Here is a 20,357-nt window from a genome sequence, read left to right as displayed (position 1 = left end):
TTCGCTTACCACATTATTAATTAAGTATTAAATGTCATTGTAAACGAGACTTGCGGTAATAAAACGAGTAAGTAATGATTAATATTTGGACAAGGTATTTCGGGTGGCATTTTTAAGGTCGAACTTTGGGTTCGGCGATCTTGTATTTATTGTATGTACATTAAAATGTGCACCGCGCGAGGAATTCGTAATTGAAACGTAATAAATATTTTATCATACCTTTGTAGGCGTTAATATGTAATTGTTATTCAATTATTACGAAGCTCTCTCTTTGAAATTTAAATAAAGTTGACGCGATATGAAATAACATGTACAGTTATAAAATGAAGAGTGATTTTCACTAAATATTATCCTTGAAGTCTTAAAATCCTCATTAACTACATTTATCTTTAGTTTTTCTTATAATGCTGTGTACATCTATAATAGGGTCAAGCATTAGAATATTCTTACTTTGTATTTATTTTTAAGGAATGATGTATGCGCGATCTGTCGATGTACCCAAATAAATAAATAAATAAATAAATAAAAACGTGTCGGTTGGATTTAACAAGAAATAATAAACAAGTCTGGCTTAGACTGTGGTTTATAAGTAGGGAGTGTTGTATGTATATTTATTGTATTTATGCAGACAATCGTCTGCAAATAAAATACCGACGCCGCAGTCTGTACTTTATAATGGAAAAGTTTAAAAGCTATCCAGTAGTCGACGCTAAGATACGTACAAATGTGAAATATGGATTACATATTTTATACAATATTTGTTTGTATGACAGTTGTTAATGTTGGCAATCTTTACACATCATGGTTTGGACTTTAGAATTTAGGTTGAGTAATTTCTTTAATTGTCTAGAAAAATAATCGCATATAATTCTTATACGAATAAAAAAGCAACCATTTAACAACACATCGAAAGTGTTTTTGTAAATATGTCTTTAAATTATTTATTTTTTACAATAACATATTCTGCGTATAATTATATCTAATTTATAACTTAAAAAATAAATTAATTTATGTGAGTTATACAAATACATTTTCCTTAAATTAAATAACATTCAAAGTATTCAAGTTTGTATGCAATTATCATAACAAATTCTCGTTTGTAATTATTAATGTAATTGTATATGTGATTTTTATTTTAATAACCACATTAAAGTCAATTCATTTTAATATACATAATACATTAATTAATCAGATGTATAAATAGTAAAAATATTAATTTTCAAAGTATTTTTAAAGTTGGAATCTTCTGTATAGTAAAAACGCATATTTAATTTTTGAAGTATAAAAAAATAATTAATATAATTTCAGATTATGTATATATGCATTAAATAGCAATTATATTATATCACGTGGGTAAATTATGATAGATCCGTTATTAAAAGCTCAAGTGTGAGAACTTAACCCGGATCTATAAACTAATAAATAATCAAATTCAATATTTAAGTCCTGTATTTCACTTTTGTATGGTGCGAAAAGTAGTGAACATTTAATCAAAATCGGTGAAGTAGTTTTGCAGCATTATAAATGAACAAGAAAGTCACACGTTGTTTTTAAATAATTATTTTAATTTTGCTAGTAGTAATAAAATTTTCGACGTTTTTTCCTATAAAAAAGTTCATATTACATTAGTGCAGTTAGAATCTGAATATAACACTATTATTTTTAGCTTCACTGAATTAATCAAATCTTAGATATTTGTTTTTTGTTTTAAAAAATCCAACATGATATTATGCTATTGTTTTAACCGCAATTTATCTACCGGGGTGGTGGTGTTGCCTTCCTCGTGGAAGAGGAAAGGTCGCGTCAGCTGATCACATTGACCTCCTTGCGGATCACACGGCGTGCGTGCGTGCACTCGCGCGCATTCCGTGTTTTGGTGTTACGTAGATCCTGAAATTAAGTAAATTCCTAATTATAGACCTTTAACTTTTTTGAAGTATTTTTTTTTTTTGAAAATATATAAGTAATAGCTTTCCACTCGAGGAGGAAAATCCGCAAAATTAAGAGACCCGAGAAATTTTCCGAGATAACATCTATCCTACGTATCTCAGGTTTCCAATTATCCTTGTAGTATCAAATTTCATCCAAATCGGTTTCTTCATGCTTAAACAACTCAAGTTGTTTACACAGACAGTCTTACTTTCGCCAATTATTGTATCATACAAAATATACAAATGCAAAAAGCTATCATAATATAAATTAAACCCAGGTACGCGCGGCTTGTGTTAAATAAATACAAGTACTGTCTAGTCGAGTCATAAACTCAAGAGCTTTTTATTCATGTAAACTTTTACAAGTGCTTATGAATAATCAATTTCGTATTACCGTCTATCGAAGTATTGCTTTTACGTATAACAATCGTCAAGGTTTAGTAATTTAATGAAGAATATTGTTTTTATGCTCCGATCTTTGTGTAATACACAAAACATATTAAACATAAAGCATATAAAGAATTTTGTTATTCCTGATTATTTTTAAATATCATTATATGAAGAAAACATTTTTGCATCGAAACAACATTGAATTAAACGAACAAAAGTATTTAAATAATTGTATGTAATGAATGTTACCCTCCGTTATATTTCCCAAAGCAGATAGATAGACCTTTAATTATTCCGTTCAAAACCAACTGTTCGGTTAATTAAGACGCGAATTTCTCGCTTATAATAATTTACATTTTGCGATCATTACGGCTAAGCTATTTACGGCAAATATTCATGATACAAGGGATTATTCCCAATAAGGTAATATACATCTGTAGGTTACGCAAAAAGCTATTTTAATAGCGTGTAATGATGCCATTTAACTTTCAATTGTCTAGACAGCTAGACGATTTATTATAGAGGTTATGTTTGTTTGAATTATTAAATATGCTCGGTTGGTTGGTAATCATGATTTAATTTTAATATAGATTTCATTTGGTGTAAGATTATAATGTGAATTCGAAAGATAGGTATGTGTTGCAGTTGCTTGTTTAAGATCGTTGTTCTTAGGTATATTTAGGACCAATTTTAAAATAATTTTCTATATCTCTTATATTTGGAACAATCAGCCACTGAACGTATTAGGAAACATTTTGTTAATGTCTCGAAAACGAAACTTTAATAGTCGGAAATACGTCATGGAAGACATACAAGGAATGACTGAGGCAAAGCATATACAACTATTCAAAACATTGCATCAGCCAACTTCAGATAAATAAACAAAGATACACGTACAGATGGTTTCGATGTTAATTATTGCGTACAGATCGGCGTCAATTATATTGTGTGGCTAAGATATGTCCTGAGTGGCAATAGCATACGTCGTTGGTGGCTCTTTAAGCAGGTTGGTTGACATGGCCTATAGGAGAAGCTTAATTGGCTCCACTAACCTTTTTGTTCACAGAGTTTATTCGTAATCGTGTAATTAATCGATATTTCAAATGACGTGTAATATACTTTTAAATATGTGTAGGTAATTTGTGTTGTTATCAGTGGAAGTGCATGTTAATTGGTATTGGTAATTAAAATGCTTTATAAATTCCGATATGTTTTAAATAGTGTTAAAACGTTGGTCCTGATATAAAATGTGTAAAGTGCTCTTTTATAATTTTCGAACAAAAAATGGAATACTTATTTTACTTAATTTTTATGACATCGAAATCTTATTTATCCGAGTTACGAGACAAATGTAGAATTCAATAAGACAGCTCAACATTTCAATATATCAAATGCGTCCACTGTGGCCGTTTCGCCAATCGAAATTGGCCCAAAAACATATGTGCATACGTTGCGCGCGCGCACGTGTCAACGGCCGGCGATCAGCGCGTGTCATTGGCCAGCGGTTACCATTGTTTTATACCCCCCCCCCCTCTTGAGCCGCTACACCTCCCCCCTCTTGAGCCGCTACACCTCCCCCCACCCCCTCGCGCGTGGTTTTTATGTACCAATTTCGAATTACAGAAACATCGAGCCACGTTCGTAATACCTAATTGTATGCAATTAAACATGTTCATTGTGATTAGCGACGCGAAAGGATAATTACTAATTACGTATTTTGTTAAAGAGCTCCGATATGTTTGAATTATGCAGCTCGTTTGGTGCGTTTTAATGTCGATTTATAGTCGTGTATTTTTAAATATATTTAAATGTGCTTTGTTTTTGTCTGTTCTCCAAGTAATGAAAGAATGAATTAATAGTCGTTAGCGTAATACATAGAGGAGCGAAAATATTTACGATGTTTATAGGTTCATGATGTAAAGTAGTTGACTAATAAAATAAAGTAACGTTTAACCTTCAATTTTTATGTACACATAGAGCCAGTCAAAATAACTTGTAGCTAAATGCAGTTCCATCCGTAACGTTACAAAGTAGAAATGATATGACACAGGTATAAATGAAAACGGAAAGTTCCTTTATTAGGCTGATAGTAAAATCCACTTGAATCATAAAACGCTCATGTGACCCCAACAGGAGGCTAAAGGCTCGTGCACAGACAATACAAGATTATATAGTTATTATAGTTGGTGTATGTGAAATGAAAAGAAAATCGCGTATTGTTGGCGGGAGGCAATCGCGTAAGTGCCTCCACCTGGCTTGCGATGTTCAGGCATTCCTACAGTTGATATGCTTTTTAGGATTCCGTATCCAATGATTGAAAAACCCTATTACTTGACTACACTGTTTGTCTGTCTATCAAGTTAGATAGTTGTATAGGTATGATAGTTAGATAGTTGTTATTTTCAGGGAATATGTTTTTTTATTGCCGCTATAACAAGAAATAATAATACATTGAGGTTAAGCAACGGTTAATACGATCATAAATTGGATGGGTGACCAATTTTTTTGTAATTGCTTTTTTTAAAGTTCTTCCCACGGATTTATTTTGTATAGTTGCTCTTTAGTTTCTTAGTACAGAACCCTCAGTGTAGCGAGTCCATTTCGCACTTGGCCGCTCTTTAAACGGCTCAAATACGTTTGAACGTGTCGTTAAACCTTCGCCCTTGGCGCACGCTTGTCGCTCGATCGCGGAGGTTGTTTCCGCAATTGTTTACGTGTATTTTTGTATTTTTAACTCTTTAACTCGTTTCATTGGCTTTCTTGTTTGTTATTGAATGGAGAGTGTTTGTTCCGGGGTTAATGAATTGGCGGTGGTTTTAAGGTGTCCGTCTTGTGATTTATCCGATTACTCGTTTTTGCTTTTAATTATATTTTAATTTTTATTGATGTTGTAAAGACCTAAAGATGTTTGTTTTTGCGCTTTATTTGACGACGAATGACGAATATGACCTATAAATATTGCATTTTACATTAATAATAATTTGTAGTAATAAAAGTTAATAGCTTTGCTTGTTGTACAATACCTATATAAATAAAGACAATGACATGCCATAAAATTTACAGCTATAAAAAAGGTATAGTAGGACAACTAATAGTCAATAATATTTCAGGATTTTCATCCATCAAAACATAACAGTAATCGCCGCAATACTCGAGAGCGTACTTGTTATTGTAGACTAATTTAAAAATAATCAAAAGACCACTATCTTGACAAAAACCAATTACCAGAAATCGGGACTTAATTAAAATCAAACTAATGCTTGAGGGGATCGCGCAAAAAGTATAAAAATAGTTTAACGATACTTAAAAAGGATTCACAAAGAGATTGGGGTTTCGAGTGTGCAGCTAGAAACTGATTTTTAACAGTAAACAGATTAAGGTGGAACTTTGATAAAGTAGTTCCTAGACGGTAATGCAGCATGACATCACGTGGTGTCATGCATGCATGATTGTTCAATTAATTGTTTAAAAGAATGTCATGTAAAGTGCGTGCTGGTAGCTGATTGATCATTTTTCTATTCTTCATTCATGCAGCATGATCGTTCAGATCGGTGGCTGTCATGCAAAGCTTAGTGTTTCATATACATACTACACTTAGGGTGCTTTTTTTCACCAGAGATGTGCGACGGTGCGTAGCGAGGGATGTGTTTGTAAAGAACCAATAGTATCTCCTCAAACGCTAATGGAGCGATATGATTGGTTCTTTACAAACTAATGCCTCGCATTTATACATACATACACATATACATACACATTTTCACATATCTCTGGTGGAAAAGACCCTTATGATGCAAATCAAGATGTGAATTTCGAAATGATTTGATGTCTTTGTCACTCATGCAGCATGACAAGTCACGTAAGCATGTCATTCCTGCATTAATGTATATAGGGACTACTTTATAAACAGAAAGTTTTTGGCCGCCGCCGTTGGCCGTATCTCGATAATGAAATAACGAGCTTCATTCACAATGATCGGCGTGTAATTAAATCGTGAATTGAGCACTTGATAAAGGACATAATTGAGTTTTAAAAGTTTTATTAATTCCGGGTTTCCATTTGAATTTTTTTTTTAGTTCGTAAAGATATTTGCGAATATATAACGTGATACCTTATTAAATTATTAATTATTGTGTAATTCATTTAGTGAATACGATTCATTTTATATTTCAATCCGAACTTTTAACTAATGTCGATTACAATTTACATGATTAACATAGGCTAGATAATAAGTTACGTAATTAACCTTTAGGGATAGCTTTTACTTCATTACTGTGTGAATGTGGTAACAACAAAATAAACGAACCAATAAAACGTATTGATGGCGTGCGATCGCATGTGATGATAACGCGTTAGTGGTAAGGACGCGGTGTGTGGGTGAGAGTGTTGGAATAGATAATTATTTATTAATAAATGAATTACAGTTTAATATAAATATGGATAACTTGTTTTGGGATAAATTGAGCATATAGATTATTTTAAAAAGGGTTTAAGAAGTAAGTTCATACATACAGTCCTCGAGCGCTTTACAATAACAGAATGAGTGTCTTGATTGATGATTAACTTTTTAAATTATATAAATTAGAATTAAAAACATAACAGAATGTAGCGTATCTCGCATAACGTAGTATTTTGTACGATTATGAAAATAAGTACCTACCTACAATTACATGTTCGTGATAGAGCTCAGCTTTTAAAAGTCATAGAATAGTTTTCGGTTAAAACTGCCAATTTTAACGTAGACTAACCAACAACTGGAGATATATGACGTAGAAAGCTACACGTGCAAACACAAGCGCTTCCTATATCCCTCTCAGAGACCAACAGAACGGAAGTTGCGACCCGAGAGAATAAACTAGTATGTACGTTTAACAATACCTTCAACATTATTGAATCAACCTAGAAGTTTTAATTGATAGTTGGAGGATTTGATACAAACAATTAATTTATCAATTCACTAGTTTTCCACCAGCGACTTCGCGAGTGTTATCGAAGGAAATGACCATGCGAATAAGATGATTATATGTATTTGGTAAAAAGAAGCCTATGTTACTCTCTAGCTTCCTAACTATCTTTAGCTACAAAACTTATGTCAAAAAAGGCTCTATTGCGACGTAAAAGAAAGACAAATAAATATACTTTAGCATTAATAATTTTAATAAGGACTAAGGGTTTATTTTGATGGTTTTTTGAAGCAATTAACAAATGAAAAGTGATGGTCGTGCAGCGAGTAACCCGATATAACGTGGGAGCTTAAAGTTGATTATCCAAGTAAAAGTTAAAGTTTTATATGACGCAGTTTTATCTGTTCGCGGGAACGTCCGCTGACTGTCTGATGGTTTTATGGGAAGCGTGTTTTATGTTTTGATAAGGCGTTGTTTACACGTTTGGATATAGTGGGAACGTTTTCGTTGGAGTATGTTTTATTGAGTCTATTAATTGGCTACTAGCTGTATTGTGACTTTGTTCGTGTGTGCGAAGGTTTATACAAATTTAATTGTTGACAATAATTTATAACTTATACGATAATATAAAAAGTTGATCCAAAATTCGTCCGTTTTCCGTGACACCCAGACAACAGATACACTTCATTATATAGTAATTTAATTATATATAGGTATATACAGGTGTAGATTGTATTATAGGGACGACATTTTAATTTGAAGATACTCTGACTTCGTCAAGCGATTATCTTAATAGAATAATAGATTATTGATATATTATGAGATATAAACACTCAATTATTTATTAAATACAAATACGTAACATTTTATTTCTTAATCAATATTTAGTTATTGATCTAACAAATAGTATTATTATGTTAAAACCACAGATACAAGTTTCTGTCCTACAACTACGGCGTTAAAATGCGAATGCATTTAACATAAAACTTATATTGAATGATCAACTTCAACAAGCTTAATAAGAATTCAAATATAAAAGTTATTCGAGCCACAATTTATATCTATAAAGTGATACTCGTGAACCTCCCACCACGTTGGCGGGGGGGGGGGGGGGTCGCCACCCCCAACCCCGTGGTATTATCGTAAAGAATACACGTGATCAGTTTCAATTGACGCGCCGTTTGTCTTATGGAACGGTTGATAACGAGCTTTTTTGCCACCAAATTGTAAAATTGGTCGATGTTCGGGTTAAGAACGGATTTTTAATATGACTGTATTTGAATTATCTGGAATATTCGTGTAAATAAGTATTTTAATCGTGAATAAATCTAATAATTTAGTTTTGCAACTCTGTTTTCAAGTACATATTCTAAATACCTTCATAATATGTAACTGTGAATGCTAACATAGTAGTAGACTTCAAAAATGTTAACTAAAACTCATAAATAATCAAACAATTCTTAAATTTTCATTACAATTTACCAAATCGCCTGTATGATATTTTTTCAAGCATTCACAAAAATGAAATCAGACGGGTGAAATAACAAACAGTGCAACTGTAAAATGCTGGCCCGATTCCACGTGATTTTTTACTCATCTCACGGTACACAAAATAACGCGATTAAAAACTCGAACCGACATAATCTGTGCGAAATCAAATCGAAAACTGGTGGTTATATAATAACTAGCTTTCCGCACGCGGCTTCGCCCGCGTTCTCAAAGAATAACCCGCATAGTTCCATCCGCATAGGGCATTATAAATACCCTCTATATGTGTGCTAAATTTCATTGTTATCGGTTCAGTAGTATTTGCGTGAATGAGTAACAAACATACATACACATACATCCATCTTCACAAACTATCGCATTTATAATATTAGTAGGATAGGATATAATTCCCTCAGTAATAGAATACTCTATGAGTTTTTGATGGGCAATTTGAAAGTGTAATTTTATGTGATAGAGCGAATGGTAATTATTAATGTATCTGCAGTTAACAAATTGCGAATGTGTTTATGTGAAATGGTATTGGCAATGTATTTTTAGATTGACTTGATTGGGAAAAATTTTCCAATTTCTTACTTCTTTAATAATAATTGATTAATTTTTTGATCGAATGATAGAATGATGTTGATAATTTTATTACTTAGAAATACTATTACTTTATTTTGGCAAACAATGCGATAGCACTGAATGATATTTCTGTAAATGTTAAATTATAAAAGGAAAATATGAATGCTAGATATAAATTGTAAATAATATACTGTTAAGGCTAATTATTGGCTTCATGTCTAGAGAATTTATTTTTTCTCATGATAATAATATAGAAATTTCTGTTGTTACAGGTCACCCTTCGAGGCGGGAAAGCGAGTTCAAGAAGCCTGCGCACGCGCCGCAAAATGGTCGCATACATCATCGACCGTACCCTTACAACAAGGTAATTAATAAATATTTAGACAGTGTGTAATTACTATCCTACATTATTTCTAAGCACAAAATAGTAACTTTCTTGTATAAATAGATTGTCTTAATCTAAATATATTTATCGCCAGCTCTCTGATTCCTCGAATCTTGTTTAGAAGGTCTTCACGCAAATTGAAAGATTTATCCTGATTCTAAAAATAAAAATAATCTGTTTAATAATGGAAAAATGTAATGTTTCCTTTGTATAAGTCATCTATTACAAAAGATCATAAATTTCGATTAATTCACGTGAACATTAGCTATTTGGTTAATGTTAATTAAAATTTCATTTGACATGACTCGTATGTCTTTTCTTGGGCATTGAAAGTCTTGAAAAAATAGCATCACGAAAATGTTTCTTAACGACTTATCTTTTGTATGAGATTGAAAAGACCCTGCGTATGCTAAAACAGAATATGTGTGGCTAATTTTACTTGGGCTTAGAAATGTAAGGGGTGTTTTAATTGCACAGAACACCTACAGAGCTAAGATTAATTGGATGTTATAAAAATATCAATTTTTAGCACGCTTTTATTAGCTTCACTTGTATGTTTGTTACTTTGTATGTAATCGACTTCTTTAGACTCGATTTTGAACGATTAAATTCAAACTTTGAACACTTATCAAAGGTCGGTGCCAATACAATAATTACATGAGTGTATCTTATTAAAGCGTGTTCTTATTAACTGAATTTATTAGCACGTAGGCTCTCAATTCATAACGATATAATGATAAGTAGGTAGGTGCTCGATCGTTTCATTAAGCAAGCCAAGTAATAATTAATTAAACCACAAGTACTTGAAGCAACAAAGTTAGTTCGCCGCGCTTATAATTCCCTAGTTAAGCGCTTATTTGGCGCATCCTAAGAAGCACTTTTTATTATATAGAAATCGGCGAAGCGCATAAATCCAGCCGAGGAAACTTTGTAGGGAAGTATAGTTGGGAACTGATGTTATTAGCTTCGCGTTGTTTGAACTTGTGTACTCTGTGGACTTATTTATGGCGACTTGGAAATATGACATTTACTGTATAGGGTTTGTTGGTTTGCGAGTTTATTAGGTTAATAGTTCGATTAAGTGGAGATTTTCAATACATTTTAATATGACAATATTTATATATTATATATTACGGTATATAAGGTATATAATATAATGTGTTGTTGCAGAGCGAAGGTCCCAACTCGACGGGGCCGACGGCGCACAGACCACCGCCTCTACGGATACCAAACGGTTTTCCAGCACAGGTCTGTTTTTATTTAAATTAAATACGTATTTTATAAATGTAATACATTTTCACATAATGATGTTGGAAAGAAACTCATTCGAAACTGTCTAACCATAAATTTTGTTAATGAAATAAACGCAAATCCATATGTTTTTGCTAAATTGAACCTATTATAATTAGAGTGTATTTAATATAATGCTTCTAATTAAAGTCATAATATTCTGTTTTCGATTATAAATAAAATAATATAAATAAAATAATAATAAAATAAAATATAGAACGTCCCTAAATATGTTTAATATCAATCACAGTTTGGCAGAAAAAATCTATCAATTGTATAATACATATTATATTTACCAAAAATGTTATCTTATTACTCCCACAAACCTCTTTGATTTCTCGGAAAAGATTAGTTGACCAGTTGTCAGGCTAATAAATTATCAAAATAAAAGGTTGACTTTCTTCATATTTTGCCAAAATAATATTTCTATTTCAAATAATTATTTGGTTCATACATATTGGTTAAAATAAGATGGAAGATTTATGAAATATAATCATGAAAACATATTGTATTTCATTATCTATTTTTATAATAAAACAATTAAAAAGTCGATGCCTTTAAAATATAAACCTTCCCCAATCTGAATAGAATATCTCAGAAAGTGGGTCGAAATAACAAGTTGTTCGAAGAATAATATACAATGTACAGTATTTTTTATATGAGTAAATTGAAAGGCTCGGATTATAAACTAGATGTTGGCACGATGCCTTTTCCGATATAGTTATCGGTTAAAGTTCTAGCTTTTCATGGGAAAACCATGTGCGTAATGGAAACATATAGAGCTGTTAATACCTAATATGGTATTCAAATTTGCACATACATGGTGTGCAAGTATTTAAGATTCGATTATGTATATTTTTATATTAAAGTATAAGAGTTATGTTTATGTATTATATGTTTCATTAGATGTACATTTATTAACGTTGATTATCACAGAAACTTAGTATACGTCATAATATTATAAATGATTTAATTGTAATTTAAATCTTTTAAAAGCAATATTTTATGTTATTTTACTTCCACGACTATAAACGGTTTCAAGTCGGAAGTCCTCGTATTTTTATATTAATAAGTAATAACATTACTTCCCATAAATGTCATCAGCCCTTATAATTAATAATTTAAAATTTAAAATAGCAGAGAGAATAGCGAGATCGAAAGTATTAAAAATGCTCTATTATATTCATTTACTTCCTTTCCGTATATAATTTCCTGTTCATAATTATCCCAAATATTAATACAATACTATCGTTCCCGAAGTGTGCTTGGTAAAGATAGCTAAGAAGCGAATTTAAGATCTTTATATTTTGCACTAGCTGTGCCACGCGGTTTTACCCGCATTGCTCCGCTCCTGTTGGTCTTAGCTTATTATATATATACTAGCGGTCCGCCCCGGCTTCGCCCGTGGTACATATGAAAAATAGATGTTGGCCGATTCTCAGACTTACCCGATATGCACAGAAAATTTCATGAGAATCGGTCCACCCGTTTCGGAGGAGTATGCAGACTAACATTGTGACACGAGAATTTTATATATAAGACGAGAATTTTATATATAAGATGAAGCCTTATAGCCTTCCTCGATAAATGAGCTATCTAACACCGAAATATTTTTTTTTAAATCGGACCAGTAGTCCCTGAGCTGAGCGCGTTCAAACAAACAAACAAACTCTTCAGCTTTATAATATTAAAATAAATATAGTAAAGATAAGTTATTATGGTATTTTTCCTTTTATTTTTATTGTTAAATAAACCTGATTGAACCGATTTAAAAACAATGAAAGTTTAAACTTGTTCTACCTATAAATACCGTATAATAATAGTAGTGGCCAGAGACACATAAATCAATCAAGAAATATCTTCAATGCCAAGCGAACACCTTCTAGAAACACGTGTTTCTTTTCAATTCAACTTATAAGAATACATACAACTTATAAGAATACATAGATAGTTCCTACAGGGATAGGTCACCTTTGAATTCAATTTAGTTTTTGCTATAACATTGAGCTTGAAATATAAAACAAACTGAGATATGTGGATAGAGATATCTCAGAAATTACAGGTCCGATTTGAATAATTCTTTCAGTGTTAAATGGCCCATTTATCGAGGAATGCTATATGCTATATATCATCACACTAAGACCAATAGGAGCAGAGCAATGCGGTTGAAACCGCAGGGCGCAGCTAGTACATATTTATGTAATATAATAGTTGCTAAGTTCGACTTAGTTTAAATAAAGATAATAATTCCGATAATCTATTTTAGAAACGTTATTATTAAGTTGTTATTTAAACTTCCTAACTAACTTGAACTTTGATAATGAACCTAAGGAACAATATAGACAAGAACCTAAGGTGTATAAGTGAATTGTATCGATATAATTATATTATGATTTATAATGTGAAATATCAAAGGTTACTCATATTGGTATATAAGGTGTACCTTGGAAACAATTGTTGTCATATGTACTTTGATGATGTCACGAGTTTAAATGGACGTAGGACGGACATTCTGAGAACCGTTCACGTTTGAGGAAGGAAGGAAAAATGAATGTTTTCGTAATTTTTCCACTTTGAGAAAATTTGCGCAACGAGTTATGCTTATGGTGCTATTAATATGATTTGAAAGAATAAATCTACACTGTAACTGTGATATTTAATATCAGTCTACAGTTTTTGCTCCAAGCCATAACGTAAATAAATGATGGAATATTTATTTAAGAACTCATTCCAAAAACAACATTACCTAGACAAACGACTTGTGCCCTAAATAAGATAAGACGATTATCCGAAGAAAAATTAAGCTTAGATTTCAAACGTGAAAAGGAAAATTTAATAAGGCCTAAAAATCAAAAGTCGCTAGTTTAAAAGCCATTCACAAGTAACCTATTCGGAACGTAATGATAATTTGAGAGCAAAGTTGTTGGGAAAATTAGGAGTATCGTAAAGTTGCGAGTTTCGGAAGGCCCAAGATGTCGCCCACGCGTAGTTATTTCTCAAATAATAATATTGGGCTGGGGCGACGAAACACAATATCCTTGCGATGTGTAAGGGAAAGGTCTCGGATGATAGATTTCATTCAGATACAGCGATCCTTGAGTGATTGAGCCACGCTATTATTGACTTGAAAGGATGTAGTTTTAAATAAGATTCAGGGCTATTTTTTGTATTATGAATATTAGAGAATTATTGGCTATTGAGTTGTGTAAATAGATTTGTTGCGGAGTAAGATTATTATTAAGCTGCTTTTTTGTAAGCTTGAAGAATAATTATGAAAATAACTTGTCAGTAAGTCAAACAGCTAAGAGTAACATGGAAATTTACTATACATAGCCTCCATATGGAGCCTTAATAATTATAAACAGCAACTTGAACTAGGAATAATAAAAGGATACGTTCTATAATCTATTATGTTTTATTTCATGTTTCTTAATACTTGCATACGCAGCACTTGTTATTGACCGAAAATAAATAAGAATGATACTTAAAGGTGCGATTAAAAATCCATTAAGCTAATTAACATTTAACACGTGGTTGAAAAAAGTTAATTGTTCGTATGTATGCAAATAAAATATTAATTGTGTATGTATTTTTCAGAATGCCATCGACAGCAGTCAACCGCCTATAGAAAGTATTTTAAAGGTAAGATAATAAATAAATTATTACTTTAAAATTTTCTACTCAAAAAACTATAAAAAAATATTTCGAATTACAACAACAGAAAATATATGAAATAATTAAAATGTGTATTAAAGTATGTCTCCTTTCCTTATAATAAATATTCTTAAATATACCTAAATATTAATTGAAACCAGATAGTTTTTGTCTTTTGACTAATTCTCAAAAGACAAAAACTCGTAAATTAGATTCGTTGAGTAATTTTATACTCCGTGAATAAATTAAAAATAGAAACTTTAATAATAATTTTTACAATCAAAATAAATGAAGACTATTTTTAAATTGCAATTATCCTTAAACGCTGTCCGTATGTCTTCTGAGTCCAATATTTTTAATGTTGAGTTCCTCAGAACATGTTCGTTTGCTATTTATTATACTTTAATTTATAAGACACATTATGTAGCACATTGTAATTAGTAAAGCATTTCAAACAAATGGTTAAAATATACGGCCAATTAAATTTTAAACCAAGTTTTAATAAACTAAGTTTTCAATTTGTAATTAATTATTTAATAGTAACAATGCGTAATGTTTTAGGAGATGAAGTCATTGCCCACCCCGCTGTCTGTGATCGCCGCGACACCAAGGAAGGAGGCTGAGAACAAATTCATATTTAACCCCTATACGAATAAGGTTAGTTTTTGCTTGTATCAAGTGTTCTTATATTACATAGTTGTACTTGTGTTACAAAAGAGATTTGTTTATTGAAGGTCTAGAAGTGGGAGTTACGACGAATAGTAGCTATCGTTTGTAAAAATTGTATGATTGTTTAAGTTTGATTGCTATCTACTGATTTTATTGATCAATAATAGCATAGTTTCTTAATATTATTAGAGATTGTCTAATCTAAAAATGAACGCCCCTCCACTAAACTTAATTGTTTCAATGTGTGAGGACAAATAATTATTGAACCACTTTATATGTGTGCGCGCGGCGATTCTACTGCAAACTTTGACTCTCGCGCACTGATTTGTCAACTAATCGGGCGATCAGTTCAGGTGCCTAGCATTGTATGGCGGGGAGAGCGCGCTATGTACGGAATGACACGTCCGTTCTGTCGTGCATCGCGTCATTTATGCACTAGTTGGCCAACTGGTCCTGTCGTTCGGGCATGGATTGGACTGGAGGACTGAACGACCAATGAGGCAGACCAATTTGTGTGTATTGCGTCTATACACGTACTTTGAATGTGAGCGTAAACACAGTGGAGGGGCGTTCATTTTTAGATTAGACAATCTCTACCTATTAAGGCGATTTAAATATAGAATTAAATTAATCATATTGATGTTAATAATAATGTAATTTATAGGTGCAAGAGAACCCTCAGTTAACAAACAACGATCTCAAAACTCCTGTCGCGAAACCCGGTAAGTTTATTTTTTTGTAATTCGCATAAAAATAAAATATGTTTAAGTTTTCGTTGCGTAAAATAATTCTGTGTAAATTAAATAATTTTAAGTTATTTATATTATGTATTTAATCTCTGATGTAATCGACAACGATTGTCATGTTTTTTGTTAGCTATATGTATTATGTATATCTCATTTAAATGTACAACATCGTTTTATAAAATATCGTTATCATTATTTTAACAGAAGCCACTTCAACATGGCGACTATAAATAATATCTAGCAATTAAATAATATTTATCTAAACGGGCTAAAAGTCAAAGCACTTTAGGTGGGTTTTCTATCGAGGAAGCGACCTGCATTAAACCAGTCTATGCAGGAGCCGCGGAGGTCTATAAGTTGGCTTTGATGATTTGTGTTTGTGTCTATTTTATTTTATTTCACTAAAATAATAGATTAAACTTTAATTTAAGTAATTGGAAATATGATTTGGGATATAGAGATGCTTGCATACGTATATCATATTAATGAGGAGGAAATAAGGAAATTAGTAGAATTGGTATAGCTCATAGTTACCTCCTTAAAAGTATTTATAAAAAACAAAAAAAAAATAAAAGAGGATTACGTTTGTTTATTATAAAAATAGAGTCGATAGTAGAACATTCAAATTAATGGAGCAAAATAAATAAATAATCGTGTACTCTAGCAGCAGCTAATTAAAAAACCAATTATACGCTAAAATCAAGCAAAACACTAATCAGCAATCATGTACTCGCGACTGAAGGCATGGAGTGCTATTGCCATAATAAAAATAGATCGGAACGATAAGGCGTTGTGTACATTAAAGTACGTTTATATTCATTACTAGCGGTCCGCCCCGGCTTCGCCCGTGGTACATGTTTACGTTTTCTCTACATAAGAACCATCCTCGTACTTCAAGGAATATAATAAAAAAAGAATTATCGAAATCGGTTCAGCCGTTCTCGAGTTATGCGCTTACCAACACATTTTGCGATTCATTTTTATATATAAGAAGATTATTCAGTCAGTACCGGAATATTTCAGCCGGCTATATGTTTTATGGGTCTAATGCACGTTCACGTGTTCACTCTTTTTGTTATTATTTTTTAAATTTATATCTCCGCTGGCGACAGGTGGTGTCGCCGATCCGAGCGAGCGATACGATATGTTTTTTAAACTCTTTTTTAACTTTATTTGAGCGCAGTTAAAGCGAAACCGATGTTTTTGTTGAGATTTTTGTTAAATTGCATTTGCACCGCGCTTGTTTTGAATGCGGCAGCGCAATGTTGAATGTAGGTAAGCGTTATGTTAATTGTTTTGTGTTTTCCTATTTCCGTTTTGTTGTTTTAGTAAGGCGAACATATTTGAGGGTTATTATTGGATTCTAAAATAATTTGTTTAATCGGATAGAAATGGATTCCTGATTGACTTGAAGACACAATTCTTGTCATGCAGAATGTATTTATTTAGATTTTCAAGTTTTATTTTACACTTTTTCCACTATTTTATCAAAAAACACTGATCGCTTGCAAATTTGATAACGAACAGTACTAGATACAGTTGCGAAATGTTTGAAAAAACCTTTTTTTTTGCGTCAAAGCGGTTACTCGATCGAAAAGTCGAGATGAAAGGTCTGCGAGATTACAGTTTTATATAGCAATTTGTTGTTCCCGGTTCGCATTGTTTTCTCGGTCACGATTGATAGGATCCCCATCTAGCTATATGTTTGACACCAGAGGTCGTTATTCGACCCTTAGATGTAGAATTGTAGAGTACTAGATGTGACCTATGTAATTTATGAAGTAAATCGATTTAAGGATGTGAGATATGGAAGAGATTAGAAAAATTCGATTAAATCTATAAAACATTGACTAAATCTATTTAAATTTTAATAAAATCCATCTGCCCTTTACGAGAAAGTAACTTATTTATATGTATCTACTATAAAAGATAAACGCGATGATATTATGCTACTAGCTGTGCCCGCGACTTCGTCCGCGTGGAATAGTGACTGCATAGTAGTTACTACTTAACACACAATTATTGAGTAAACACGTCTTGAAACACGTACTATCATATTTCATATACAACTAAATTATAAGTACTTACACATTATTATAAAGTTAAGAAATAAAATAAATAATAACACAAAAGAAATGTTAGTAAAATTTATTACTAAACTGAGCTATAAAACTTAGGTACAGAAGAGTTCAAAATTTCCAGGAAGTGGTTATTCTCCCGCTCCCATATTCCTTCTACTTTCACAGACTTTCAACTTTTCCCTTTCACCCCTAGTAAATGGCAGAACCGATTTTGATCTAAACCATGTCTAATCATACCTATATATTATGTACATGTCATATCCTTTCGTTTGGTACTCCATTTGGATTATTTATCCCCACTATCACCCCTAAGGTGCCCTATATGTAATAAACAGATTAACCAATTTTGATAAAACATGACTAATTGTAATTCACACGTCATTTGATCTGCCGCTTGATTATATTATTTGACCACATTCGATTATTCATTCCCACTTTTACCGCTATAAATCAATAAATAGATGAACCGATTTTGATTAAATATGCCTCATTATACTTCTCACGTCAGGTCATGCCCTTTCATTTGATATGCCACTTGGGTATATTATTTGACAACTTTTATTCCCACTTTTATACCTATAAGTATCCAATAAATGGATGAACCAATTTTGATAAAATATGTCTTATTGTACTTTACACGTCATGTCTTTCATTAGATACGTCACTTGAGTATATTTGATAAAATTTATTTATTTATTCCCACTTTTACCCCTATATCAAATAAATGGATGAACCGATTTTGATAAAATTTGACTAATTGTTTCTGACATGTCGTCTATTTTCATTTGATATATCACTTGGGTATAACCTACATTAACAACTAACATTCGTTTTTTTTCATTCCCACTTACCCCTATATAATATAATAAACAACTAATGTAACAAAAATACGCATCTAATTCGTATTACCCGTTAGCGAGCTACGGTGGCACAGACAGACACGCGAACACACATAGCGGACATAACACCCCTCTTTTTGCGTCGGGGGTTAAAAATATAATACCTACGACATAATTTCAAAGACCTTTTATATAGAAAATTTACCTAGAAGTAACCATAGTGCTATTTGTGCAGGTTTTAGACTTATGAGCAAAAATCTAAATAAAGGTCCTTTGACTCCCCCTACTACCCCCTCAGCATAACCACCCCCCCCCCCACGCTTGGGGACTTTCGATATGATCATCTGGACATGTCAAGGAATAACTTTAGCGTATAATTTACGTAATAAAGTAATTCATGTATAGAATGCCTTAGCAAATGTTAGCTGTGATTACTTAAATGGTCATAACTTTTTTATTTATGAACCGATTGACATGAAATAAACACTAAATGTTAAATGAAGCTTACCACAATATATTAGTGAAAACCGCATCTAAATCGGATAAGCCGTTTCTGAGATTAGCGTGTTCAAACATACAGACAAACAGACAAACAGACAAACAGACAAAAAAAATTTTAACAACAGTTTTGGGTTTGGGATCGATTTAGTAATAACCCCTGCTAATTTTTTTTTACATATTTTCATTGTACAGACACCACTTTTCTAGAATTTTATTATATGTATTGATTGATGATGATTGATGATGATGATGATTGATGTTATTAATTATTTTTGTATTTATTACATGTCTGTTTAAGTGTCATGTCTAGTGTTTTAAAGCTATTACGCAATGTGTGTGTCTTTTAATAATCGTGTTTTAAGCTTGATGGTGGTCAGTATAGAAGAACTAATTATTGTTATTTATATGAAAAAATGTTCTTGTTGCGTGTCGTTTATTACTCGGTATAGGCAGATGTTTTTCATCATCTGTCTAAGTAAACGATGTTTATTTAGCCCCTTGATTATACACTTTTTAATCAATGTAGTATGAACTAATAGATAGTTAATTTATCTATGCTACATAACTTAAGCGGAAGATACTATTTATTACATTAATCCATGTTATGTTTAGTGATAATTTGTTTACTGTAGGGTTTATTTATAGAGTTATGAGAATAATTGCTCTATAAAATTGAAGACTTTAGTGGACAATAGAGTCATTAATCATTATACAATTATAAGACTAATGACTCTATTACTCTATCTTCGTTATTGTAATTAGTTCATGAAATGTAGGAAGTCGCATAAAGTTAAGTTTATATAAGTAGCAGACATTCCAGCACTTTATACATCCACGTGCGCGCACGAATCCTTTGGCCGCTGAAAACTCGCCATTGTTTTATACTTTTTCCCCATT

The 20,357-nt window shown here is 31.9% G+C and overlaps 1 protein-coding gene across 5 annotated transcripts in view; it reads left to right on the top strand.

Moving 5' to 3' along the window:
• The window catches only part of lilli (AF4/FMR2 family member lilliputian), a 217,795-nt gene that overhangs the window by 153,948 nt on the left and 43,490 nt on the right, over positions 1-20,357 (top strand). For all 5 annotated transcript variants that reach the window (XM_090116766.1, XM_090116764.1, XM_090116763.1 and 2 more), the window contains exons 5-9: positions 9,568-9,659; positions 10,851-10,928; positions 14,568-14,612; positions 15,186-15,281; positions 15,958-16,015. In XM_090116766.1, the coding sequence (XP_089972892.1) occupies positions 9,568-9,659; positions 10,851-10,928; positions 14,568-14,612; positions 15,186-15,281; positions 15,958-16,015 (369 nt within the window). The remainder of the gene's footprint in view (positions 1-9,567; positions 9,660-10,850; positions 10,929-14,567; positions 14,613-15,185; positions 15,282-15,957; positions 16,016-20,357) is intronic.

Source organism: Colias eurytheme, chromosome 26 (genome assembly GCF_061535395.1).
Source record: "Colias eurytheme isolate Ceu_HAF_F1 chromosome 26, ilColEury1 Martin Lab GWU primary, whole genome shotgun sequence".
In the NCBI taxonomy this organism is placed as follows: Eukaryota; Metazoa; Arthropoda; class Insecta; order Lepidoptera; family Pieridae; genus Colias; species Colias eurytheme.
Note: the sequence above shows the minus strand (reverse complement) of the source record. Positions and strands in the feature narration are given on the sequence as shown.